This window comes from Anarhichas minor, unplaced genomic scaffold (assembly GCF_050575085.1).
Source record: "Anarhichas minor isolate MPS153535 unplaced genomic scaffold, ASM5057508v1 ptg000006l, whole genome shotgun sequence".
NCBI classification, from domain to species: Eukaryota; Metazoa; Chordata; class Actinopteri; order Perciformes; family Anarhichadidae; genus Anarhichas; species Anarhichas minor.
In genome coordinates, this window is record NW_027466452.1 from 340,001 (window position 1) to 352,513 (window position 12,513).

The 12,513-nt window shown below is 39.8% G+C and overlaps 1 protein-coding gene across 1 annotated transcript; it reads left to right on the forward strand.

Moving 5' to 3' along the window:
- The first annotated feature begins 3,397 nt into the window (after window positions 1-3,397).
- Window positions 3,398-11,690, forward strand: LOC142934292 (C-C chemokine receptor type 4-like). Its single transcript, XM_076078816.1, has 2 exons — window positions 3,398-3,460; window positions 8,476-11,690. Exon 2 carries the CDS (start codon window positions 8,490-8,492, stop codon window positions 9,561-9,563), a length of 1,074 nt encoding a protein of 357 aa, XP_075934931.1. The 5' UTR covers window positions 3,398-3,460; window positions 8,476-8,489; the 3' UTR covers window positions 9,564-11,690.
- The last annotated feature ends 823 nt before the right edge of the window (window positions 11,691-12,513 follow it).

Here is a 12,513-nt window from a genome sequence, read left to right on the forward strand (position 1 = left end):
ACCAGTCACAATAGACTTTATTTAAAAAGCAAGTTTAAAAACAACCAGAGTTGAACAAAGTGCTTCGCAAGTACAAGAGAACAGCGAGTGTGCACAAACTTGTCAGAGCAATTTAAATAAATAAATAAATAATGCTTTAAATGCTGAAACTTTAAATCCGCTAAGAGCAACCAAAGGCCACTGAGAACAAGTATGTCTTGAGGTTTTTGTCAATGACTCAAACAGTGAAACTGCTTTTAGCTACGAAGCTAAGAACAGATGGAACCAACTTCCTGATGATCTGAAAGGCGCCCTTCACTTTAACTCTCTCACATTTAGATGAAAAATCCCCCTGTTGTCCTGTGGCTTTTGTTTAGTGTCTCCGCTGAATTTTGTGTCCTTTATTGAATTTAGGGGAACTTATTTTTGTATTTATTTTATCATTTTTCTTTATTGCACTTTTAATTGTTTCTCTGATGCACTTCTTCCTCTCATGTAAAACATTTTAAACTGCCTCTGTATTTAAAAGGTGCTACACAAATAAATGGACCTTGCCTCTCAATTTATGACAGGAAAAGGAAAAGTCTGTAGACTAAATAAAAGTTTATAGCAATGAGAATTCAAATGACTTCAGTACCCCAGAATAGTATCACTGTTTGCCTTTGTGTAATAAACACGTTCTGACCAGCTCACATTCTGCTCTGGGCTCCTGCGTGGGAGAGTGTGTGTTTATTAACACGCACATGCATGCATAGATGTGTGTGTGTGTGTGTGTACTTGTGCATACACACACACACAGTATCTTTTACAATGCCATCTTTGTTGAGCCAAGTGGATTGTGCGAGTGTGTCTGTGTGTTAATGAGCAGACACTAAGAGGGTCATTGTTTGCTAAAAACCCAACAAGGACCCACAAAGTCAACCTTTTCATTGCCTTGAGAATTACGAGGCCTTCAACGCTGCTCGTGAACAAAGTAGCTCTGCTCACACACATTGTTTCACTTTAGTTAAAGGGGTGCACGGCCCTTTTTTGGCTTTAGGATATTTTCCAACCTCTTGGGCTTAAAATGCATCAAAAAAAAAAAAAAAAGCATTGTCATGAAGCTCAAAACAAGGCTTTTCTCTGATATAGTGGCATCCAATGTGTCAGTGTGAAACGCACACAAGCAAAGGAGCATTGTGTAAGATTCTGCTTGTGTTTATTAAGAATGTAGAAATTGACAGGCTTGCTTTAGGGAGAAATGGATGGTATGCAGGTAAAGCAACGGAGCTGTTATTATCCCCCTGATAACAGACAGTCTGGCAGTAATCACTTGTCGAGTCTTGCCCGCCGGAATCTTGATCTTTTCTCAACTACTCTTCCTGCTTTCTATGTTTACTCACTACACAGAGGGTCATGCAAGTGTTATGGTTCGATATTTCCATGTTATTTTAATTTCCATGACTCATGTACATGTAGAGCCAAGTGCTTGAGCTGAGAGAAACCAAACGCTTGATGTACTGAGAAGATAAGTGAGACAGCCTCAATGCTCTTGATTTAATTGCTTCCTGTCAAAGTCTAACAAATGTCCCTGTGTTATCTCAAAGATCAAACCATGGCGTTATGAGACCTTAATCCTGCATGTCTTCTGTGGTTTTGCAGGTTCAAGGGAGTGTGTGTCCACGAGGGCCAGCTTCACGCTCTGACCGAGGTAGGAAAACACCATTTCACATCACAGCTTTGTTACAGACATACAATAAGTGAGATCAAAGTGTCCCTACTAATGAAAGGTATAGTGCACTGGTCCGCTATGTTCCAATGCTTCTCGTGAACTGAGACACCCACGTGTTTGTTTATGTTCGTACTATTTTCGGGTGAACATCACGTCATCATGAGCACAACAGAGAAGCACGCTAGTCTGTAATTGTGGAAAACCAAAAGAACTTAATGTTCCTAAGTGTAACACTTAGGCTGTGTGTGTGTGTGTGTGTGTGTGTGTGTGTGTGTGTGTGTGAGAGAGAGAGATAATTGTGATTCAAGCAGCAGATATTGTATACTGGACAAGGTGGTATCCCATAAACTGTTCATACCACTCAGGGTGGTCTGCTGAGTCCATTTGGGTCCTCTTAGGGGTGGAAGGGCAGCTTAGCTCACGGTTAGCTTTCTGGAAGCTCCGAGGCCCTCCCCTGGCCAAGCGGGTTCCCCAAAACTGGTCTGCTAAGTCTTTCATGGTCAGATCGTTCTGTCACGTCTCTCAGGTTCAGCTAAGACTCAAGTGCAGACACAGACACTGGAGACGAGGTGAAGTTTAGAAGTAGGAATCTTTACTGGTGATCAAAAAGGTCATAAACAAACTTAAAGCAACTCCAACAGGGAGCGGGCAAAAAATCCAAAGTCACAAAAAAAAGGCAAAGGTACAAATCAGGAGCAAACACGAGGACCAAACGCTGGAGCACAGAGCAGACACAATGCTGGAACAGACAGGGGAACGAACAAGGATGATCTGACAACCAGAAAAGGGAAAGCAGGGGAGTATATATGTGTGGGGTGATGAGAAGATTGAAAGCAGCTGGGTGGAATGGGCAGGTGAGTAGGATGAGTGCAATCAGGGGAAACAGAGACAGAGACACAGGAACACAGGGGGCAAAGCCTAAACCGTGACAAATACTTTTCTTTTCATACTTATATTCAACGCTTTCCGTGAAATTTTGCCAATTCAAATGAATGTACAGAAATATATGAAGCCCTGGCATAAATTCAGTCAGGAAGACTATACTCTTTTATGCTTAAGCCTGTAGTTTATATCTCATACATCTGCCAATCACTCCTCATGCATGCTCACTCATTATTTCCTTGCTGTCATTGTTCGAGGCTGTTAATCAGCTATTTAGATCAGCTGGTCTCCTCTATCCAATAGCACAACAACACGATTACATTGTTATCCTATCATCTTGCTGCTGTCTCTTTAAATATGATTGGCTCTCTACCTTCAGTACGTTCATGGTGCTGTTACGCACCCCTCCACCTCCTCATCTCCTCCCAGTCTTCATCATCTTCATCAACTCATCATTCTATCAGCCTCATCAGCACCACCAGTGTCTGGACTCCATGGGGGGGTTTATCTTGCTGCTGCTCAGGGCAGATGCCCCTCCATTACAAATCTCCCTGTCCCTGAGTCCAAGCACCAAAGACTGTGAAGACTTTATCATCACATATCATCTGTTCATAATAAACTATTATCTTTTCTTCACCTGACTTGTCTCTCCTGATTGACATAAATTTGACACAAATTCATGCATTTTCAACTGCTCAATCATAGATTACGGAGAAACTCAATCCAAACTTAAAAATGTTCCACATACTTGTGTGTAGGACTGCCCCTTCAGCAGAAGCCTCTGTGTCACTAACGCTGTTGAGCTGAGTCATCTGCAGTGAACGCTCCGGAGTCATTTAGTCCTTCCTCATTGTCCTCCTCTCACTGCACTACCACCAAGCTGCACTGGTGAGTTCAATCAGCCTTCACCACAGTGATATCAAGAGGGTTTTTTGTTTGATTGATTGATTTGTTTTCCCACAATAATCTGTATTTAACACTATATGCTTCTTTATGTAATGTATATATGCATACTTTGCTGGTTCATTCTGGTTTGAAACTGGCATATTTATGGTCTTTATTAAATATCACATGACCATGGAGTTTTCATCAGATCAAACAGCACTAAAAGTAAGCTAAACTTTCAACCTCATACAAGTTACTGAAATGACTCATGAAAATCAATTCTTAATAGTCTGTCATAGTGACAAGCAATAGTTTGATTCAAACAAACTTTACAGTCGTAACAGCTAATGTAAAGCTGCAGAAAAGCAGGTTTCTACTTTGATGTAAAAAGTAGTGCTGGGCAAGTTAACGCGTTATTATTGCGCTAACGCATCAATTAATTAACGCCGACAATTATTTTATCGCGCATTAACGCAGGTTTTTTTTATTATTATTTTGAAAGTCCGTTGTTCACTGGCAGCAGTGGAGGAAGTCTTCAGACTACGTTGATGCAGTGTGTGGGAAAAGTAGAGATAAACTAAAGCAACACAAGCTAACAGATGCTACAGAGAAGTGGAGACAAACTGCAGGTTAGTGTTGTGGAAGATGTCGGTCTGAGGAACGTTCTCAAGATGCGTTGGTGTGAACGCACCTTTAGGATCTCAACGAATGACGGCACGTATGAGCCTCAATAACTGCTGCTGTGTAAAGGGAACACTGCTGCTAACAAGCACCTGATTTGTTTAAAGTGTTTGCAAACCAAATGTTATTACCCTTTTGTTCATATAGCAGTACTTTTAAAACATAAGTGCGCAATTAATACACTACTTTTGAATTCATTATTGAACTTTGTGCATAACAATGCGATTAATCGCGATTAAACATTGTAATCGTTGCCCAGCATTAGTAAAAAGTAAAACTATAATATCACATTCACAGGTCATTGGTAATAACTATAAAACACATTATGAAAATTATTTATTGTAAAATAGGCAAAACTACTGAGTAGTTAATAAGGCACAAGACCTAACAAGATATACTAGTCAATGGCATAATATTACACATATTATATATTTCTTACATATTTTACTCATAAGGATTTCTTCTGATTGTTAATAATGCCATTGTCTGGATATTTGTTCCAGATGATACTGAAGGTAATATAAATGAAGGATAATTACATTTAACAGTTATATTAATATATAATAGAGAAAGAAATTACAGCTTTATTATAATAATTCAAAAATATATTCAGTATTGATTTACTTATCAATAAAACCTTTTTGTAAGATCTTAGAAAAGTACATAAATAACATTGATAACTACAGATTGTATTTTTAATTATGAGAAGAAACCCTGATGAGTATTTACTTAATATGAACATACTATTTACATACCCATACCAATGCTTACTAAAATATTTATTCAAAACAGATGAATGAGTCAGCAAATGAGCCACCATGCTCCTTTGATGAATCCACAGATGAACTTGTGTAAGAGCACACAGAATACATAGTCAGGTATGAATAAACCAAAGTTTGTAACGTATCATAAATCTGTACTGTATTAACAGCTAATGACTGGCTCACTGAAAGCTATCTCAAAAAAACACACCGCATCATGTGTCAATATATGTCAAACAAGTGTACAATGAAATAATCTCTAAACCACAAATGATATCTTATCATGAGCTCTGCATTACTCTGCTTACACTATGCAAACTGCAAAGAGGAAGTTGAAGAACCACTTCCTGTTTCATGTAGTTGATGCAGATCTAAAAGTAAGACTGGTCACTTCAGGAAAGTGGCAACTATTTGTAGCGCAATCAATTCTCCTAATGGAATCGCCGTGATCAAAGGATCCACTTGACAAATGTCCCGCATATGGTTCAACTCCGGTTCATTTTGACATGCAAGTGTTTGCAGTTGAGCAATAGCAAAAGTTCTTGACAGGGCGGTTATCTCTGAGGGGACAGAGAGCTGGAGAGGAAATAGAAGGAAATAGATAAAGCTGTCATAGCTTATTAGGGTTGTTGTAACAGTCACTTTTAGCTAAGCTGTCAAAGTACAAACTGTAAAGAGCAATGGTTTAAAGACTGTTATTAGAGACTAGAGGTAACAGGGAAGGGTCGAAAGTTGGAAATGTTCAACTTGCTGCATATGTTACTTTTTTAATGATTTTATTGCAAGACAAAACATTAACAGAACAACATTAGAATGAGTGTGTGTGTGTGTGTGTGTGTGTGTGTGTGTGTGTGTGTGTGTGTGTGTGTGTGTCTAGGGTGTATAGAGGGTGGATGGATGAAATATAGGGGGGCAGTGGAGAACTACGAGAAAGCATAGGAAAATAAATAAATAAGTAAAAGAACAAACAAAAAATGACAACTTTCAATCCTCTACAAAAATTCTACTCTTTATATTCAGGGTTACAAAATATAAGAGTCAAACCTGGTAAGCTGATAGTGACCCATTTCTGGGAAGAAGTATTGCACAACAGTTCAGAGAGACAAGATTTTTTTACTGCTCAGTCAGCAATTTCTGTTCTCTATTTTGAGGGAGTAAAATAAGGAATCAACATAAGACGACGAAGTCCACGCATTAGTCATTGGTCAGTTATTTCAAAGCACAACTCTGTACTTTCATCTTTGAAAGCTGTTACTCCGTTATTATACATTGTTTGGATCCTCATTTGTATTCACAGCGGCTCTTCCTAATTTCTACAGGTGATAAATGATAAAATACATGTATGTAGTTAATAAGAAGCATAGTTACTAACCCAATAAAACATCATCTATACACATCTAACTCAGCTCTATAAAATAGAAAAGCAGTTTGGTACCTGATGATTGCCCTGTGTTTGTGTAATACATGGGCCCTGTTCTTTTTGCATATTAAACTGCATATTTGCCAATAAAGTTGATCCAAAAAACAAAACTGTTCAGTAAAAGGCCTTCTGCTCAAATGGGGAAGGAGCAGGTGAAGATCTGGGAATTGACTCCTGCTCTGTAGAAGAACCATTGTTAAGGACCAATGTTAAGTTTGGCCTCTTTGCAAATCAGCGTGACGTTTTATTTTATTGATCTACTGCAGACTGATGTGTGTGTCACTGTAGAACAGGATAGTAAGGGTAGGTTGAATATATAGGATGGTCCTCGTCCTTAGTGTCGATCCAAAAATAGGAAGTCAGACTGTAAGTTCAATAACATGCAGCACAGCAAAGCAAGCCCACAGCCAAACGTTTCATTAGTACAGGAGGAAAATATGGAAGAACACATTAGCAATGCAGTCAAAACTCTCAAAATTGCTTACTGTACAGAGCTGACCTACTCATGCCTGAGAATGTTTTGTTTGTATATAGATAAGGGGACCTTCAGGTGGGCAAATATACCTTGCAGTGATATAAAATGGCCTGTCGGTACATATAGCACTGTCCACAATAAAATCATAACCTTCACTGTCTAGCTAGGCTGCTAATCACCTCCAAATCTATCATCAACCAATCACTATAGCACAGATAACAGCATGTCAGCACAACTTATTATTATTACAGGATTGCCCAACACATGGCTTTGGTAAGGCACTAGAATGTGTTTTAAACTGGTAATATAACTGAACAGCAAGCTTAGCGCCAGAGAAAAGTCAATACTGATGTTCTGTTTGATGAGTGAGTTTAAACACATGTCATTTCTTGACACCTAACACGTTTGCACTGCGGTGGGAGCAGAGGGGCAGATGAGGTTGTGTTTGTGCTGATTAGGTGGCACACTGGCAATTTTGGTGCTCGTTTTAGCATCAAATTAAAACCTCAGATAGCTCATTGCAGACGCAGGATCATTTTCTAGGCTTTAATTGACACCAGCACACAAACTTCTCTAACATGCATGTTTAATCAACTGATCAGGATCATTTCTTGTCAAGTCCGAAACCTCCACACTGCTGCATGCAGCTTTGCTTTTGGTAGTTGAGCTGCTTCCCTCTGTTGTTCGAAAAAGGGGCGGGACCCGGAACGGTTGCTTGCAGCTAGGTTTTTAGTTTCTTACTTTAGCTTGGTATTTTTCTTGTTGAAGAAAATCATCATATAACTTAGGATTGAACTGAACACATTTGTTTCATAAAAACATTCTTAGGAAGAGATTAAGGCACGCCAGACAAATTGTAATCTATCTATCTATCACCTATCTCCTATTTGTGTCCAAACATTTCCCGTACACGAATTGTGTGTTCCGCCAAAAGGTTATCTTGACCCAAACAAAGTCATGAGAGCATGACATAGTGAAGAGACCAGGGTGCTCTGTTTGTGGTTCAACCCACTGGTTTGATTGGTGGAAAGTGACTTAAAGGGGGTGAAGTTTGTGAAAAAGTAATCTGTGAAAAGTAATACATCGGATTAGTTTGGATTTGCTGAACTCGTATGTTGGCGTGTGCTTATTAAAACACTTCCCGCTGGGTTGCAACTTCAATTCGCCGTCTCTTCTCGTCATTTTGCCACAACATTCTTTAGGTAGTTTTGGGGGGGGATGAGCTTTTTGGCTGAGATCTTCAACACTTTTGGTTTATTTTCTTTGAACTTTGAGTATGGTAACATTTCTCCAGACCGTAAAACAACCCTATTGTTTGTTTGACAAGAAATCCAGAATGCAGTGGTATAAAGACACAAAGGTTTGACTTTATTGATCAGCCTGAATTACAGAATGTTGAAAGATATAATCTTAAAAGGAACATATGTACCAAAAGATTTTAATATTTAGTAAAGGTCCGGTTCATTTACTATTTAGAGTTAACTTACATGACATTTTAACATGCAGCCACTTACATTTGGCCACCCATCTTATAGGAGAGAAAAGACTGGCTTCTATGGTGTGTCTCAGAGTGTAGCTGAAGTCCAGTACATCTTATGTGATAAGGACCAGCTGTGTTTTATGAGAGATTTCTTCAACTACCAGCCAACAGACTAACCTTTATATCTTTATTGTCTCACAGGTCAAACCCCAGCCATGAGCTCTGAAGAACAATATAAGCTGTTCATGGATCTTTCCAATGACACCTACTATAACACTGACTATGTGTCCAATGAAACTGTCTGGCTTTGTCAAAAGCAGGCTGTCAACAAGTTTGGTGCGAGATTCATCCCAGTTTTCTACTATGTCAACTTCCTCCTGAGTTACCTTGGTAATGGGCTCGTCCTCTTCATTATCTACAAGTATGAGAAGCTCTGCACAGTGACAAACATCTTCCTCCTGAATCTGGTCCTGTCCAACCTTCTCTTTGCCGCCAGTCTCCCCTTCTGGGCAACCTACCATATGTCTGAGTGGATTTTTGGGATGGTTCTGTGTAAGATGGTCAGCAGTGCCTACTTCATCGGCTTCTACAGCTCCATCCTCTTCCTCACACTCATGACATTTGACCGATACCTTGCAGTGGTTCATGCAGTGGCAGCCGCTAAGAGCAGGAAAAAGGCATATGCCATCATTGCCTCAGTGGCAGTTTGGTGCATTAGTATTGTAGCGAGTGTGAAAGAGCTGGTTCTCCAAAATGTGTGGAAGAGTCCGTTGAATGGCCTGATATGTGAGGAGTCAGGATACAATGAGAGCACCATGGAGCGCTGGCGTCTGGTCAGTTACTACCAACAATTCCTGCTCTTCTTCCTCCTCCCTCTGGCCATGGTGATGTACTGCTACATCAGCATCACTGTCCGCATCCTATCCACCCGCATGAAGGAGAAGTGTCGCGCCATCAAACTCATTTTTGTCATCATCTTCACCTTCTTCGCCTGCTGGACACCCTACAATATTGTGATCCTCCTTCGAGCTATTCAGATCTCTCGCCCCAGTGAAGGTGACGACTCGTGTTCGGATGAAGAAAGCCTGGATTATGCACTGTATGTGACCCGGAACATAGCTTATTTGTATTGTTGCATTAGTCCCGTGTTTTACACATTTGTGGGAAAGAAGTTCCAGAGCCACTTCAAAAGGCTGATGTCTAAGAGGATCCCCTGTCTGAAGAGACACATGAGCCTCAGCAGCCAGAGCACCAGAACCACATCCCAGAGGACACCGCACTCTGCTTAAGAGTACTAAAAAAAAAAAAACACAAACAAGCCAGAAATCACGGTGTAGTTATGGATTCAGACCTCAATCTGAACAGCCACATCAAGACAATTACAAAATAAATACGATCACCTGAAGAATATATCAAGGATTAGAGGACTTATGTCTCAACAGGATTTGTAAAAACGTGTCCATGCATTCATCTTCAGCAGACTGGACTACTGTAACGGTGTGTTTACAGGTCTCTGTAACAAGTCTGTCAGAAAGCTGCAGCTGATTCAGAACGCTGCAGCTCGAGTCCTCACTAAGACCAGGAGGGTGGATCACATCACTCCAGTTCTGAGGTCTTTGCACTGGCTTCCTGTCCAACAAAGAATTGACTTTAAAATCCTGCTGTTGGTTTATAAAGCACTGAATGGTTTAGGGCCAAAATACATCTCTGATCTGCTGCTACCTTATGAACCATCCCGACCCCTTAGGTCGTCTGGGACCGGTCTACTTTCTGTTCCCAGAGTCAGAACTAAACATGGAGAAGCAGCGTTCAGGTTTTCTGCTCCACATATCTGGAACAAAGTCCAGAAAGCTGCAGGTCTGCTGAGACCCTCAGCTCCTTTAAATCAAGACTGAAGACTTTTCTGTTTGCTGCTGCTTTTAATTGAACCAGATTCAAAGATATTAATCAATTTCTGCATTTTATTTCTTACATTGCTTTTTAGTGTTTTAATGACTTTTTAATGTTTCAATCAATGTTCTTAATTGTTTTAAATCTCCTTTACTTTTGCGTTATGTTTTGATGCTTTTAATGGTTTTATGTGAAGCACTTTGAATTACCTTGTTGTTGAAATGTGCTATACAAATAAATAAATAAATATGTTTCACTCCAAACATGGAGTTCAACGCTTCAAATCAAATCTTTCAGCATTAAAGGTGAAATATACTAGAATATATTATATAGAGAATATAGCAGCAACCTATATTCTATGTAAATAATATATAAGGGAGCAGAGAATGAAGTTGCTCTCTCTCTCTCAGAGCTTCTCTCTGCTCTGTTGACAATGCCGGGCTGGCTTCATGGCCTTTTAGTGCATGTTCGTGCACGTGAGCGTGCCCCACTGGCTTGCACATGGCGGTAACAGCTGATAGCGCCCACCCACCGGCCCCCCTCAGGTAAACACTGTTAGCTCTGTCAGCACTGTTAGCACCGTTAGCTGTAAACTGCTGGTCAGCGTTGCCATGTTGAGAGCCGCCCAGAGTCAATAGAAATTCTCCCAATCTCATATATAGCACCTTTAACTTTCTTAGAAGTTAATCAGTTTCAAGACTGCAAAACTACGGACTGCTTAACATCTACTTCTTACATTCAAGTTGTTAGCTTTTATCATACTTCTCTTTTTTTAGCATGTGTTGCGTTTGTGCAAAATATCTCAAGAAAGGTTTCTTATGTTTCTTTTCCCACATGTCTTATGAGACTCATACTGCTGTTAAATAAAATTCAAGAAAAAGATACAACAAAAGAAATATTGTTTTCTCAGGTGGCTGATAGGTGACCCTTATCTGACACGATAAGGGTCTTAAAGTCCAAGACTAACTTATATATTTTTCTACTGTCAAAGAATCCAACAAAACAACATGTGTTAGACTGTCTCTCACTACATTCTGGCTCTGTACCCTAACTGTGGCCCTCACTCCCAAACATACATACAACTCACAAATGAATAGTTTTCCTTTTAAAAGGGCTTAAAGGATCTGTGTAGGATTCAGTGGCATCTTACAGTGAGGTTAACAATTGCAACCAACTGAATACCCCTGTGGTCACACCTTAGCAAGCGCTATTTGAACACCTGCCCCCCCATACCAGGAAACTTAATGTCAATGCGAGTTGAGGCAGACCTCAGCAACCCAGTGAAGGACATAGCATGTTGTGCAAAGTAATTGTTAAACATTGCTTTTCTTGAGGAAATTTAGTCCATGTTTCTATGTGAGGCTGAGATTTTAAGCATCCGCCTCCGATCTGCTCTTGGTCTGGTCCTTAAACTGAGTGTTTCAATCTTGTTGAGTCAATGTTGAATGCAAAGTGTATGTTTGCAGTGTGATGTATTTGACATATCTTATACAAGTGCTTTAAAATAAACTTAACCCTTAAATAAATATGCCAGTCAATAGCATCTGTTGTTTTATGGGAACTATTTTTTTTCCAATTCTTTTGTATTTTGTGGGTTTGGGTGAATGTTTAGATCGTTTCCCTTTTATGACAGAACATCTGGAGCAGTTTCCTGTCAGCTAAGCACATTCCTCTGAGTCACTGTAGTCAAGTCTGGGCAACATAAATGTATAACTTAAAGGTGATTTGAACATTTGGTTTGAGGCATTACACTAAAATCACATATTAGAAATTAGTATTAGTTTAAGTTACAGTGTCGCATCAAAATAATAGAATTACAACACAGTCAGTGCATATGATATAAATGATTCATATAATGAGTAGTAAGCAGAATATTAATGGGTAAATTATGACTACTAATAACTACAGCAGCAGTAGATATAATACTAGAAAATTCCTAAAGAAATTTTGACAGTGTGGCTTTTACTGCTCGAAGAAATCGCAATATATACACACGCCAATGTTACCGGTAGTGTCATTCAGGTTCAATTGAGATAGCGCTACTCTCTTTTCTGCATTTTAGATTCATACTCTTGGATTGAATCTTGTATTTGTGGGGCTTTTATTTTGAAAGGGTGGGACTGGGTGGGTGAGTGAGTGGGAGAGAGACAGGCAGACACAGTTAGATGGACTGAGTGAGTGAGACAGGCAGACAGGAGGTCTAATGATCTTTCCTTGAATATCATGTGTGGATGTGTGTAGAGACAGACAGACAGAAAGAGAGTCAGAGAGAGACAGAGACAGACAGAGCGGCAGAGCGAGCGACAGACAGAGGGAGCGAGCGAGCGACAGAGACAGCTAGCGAGCGAG

Bases quoted from the DNA above. Each gene is read 5' to 3' on its own strand.
- LOC142934292 (XM_076078816.1), top strand. From the start codon at position 8,490: ATGAGCTCTGAAGAACAATATAAGCTGTTCATGGATCTTTCCAATGAC.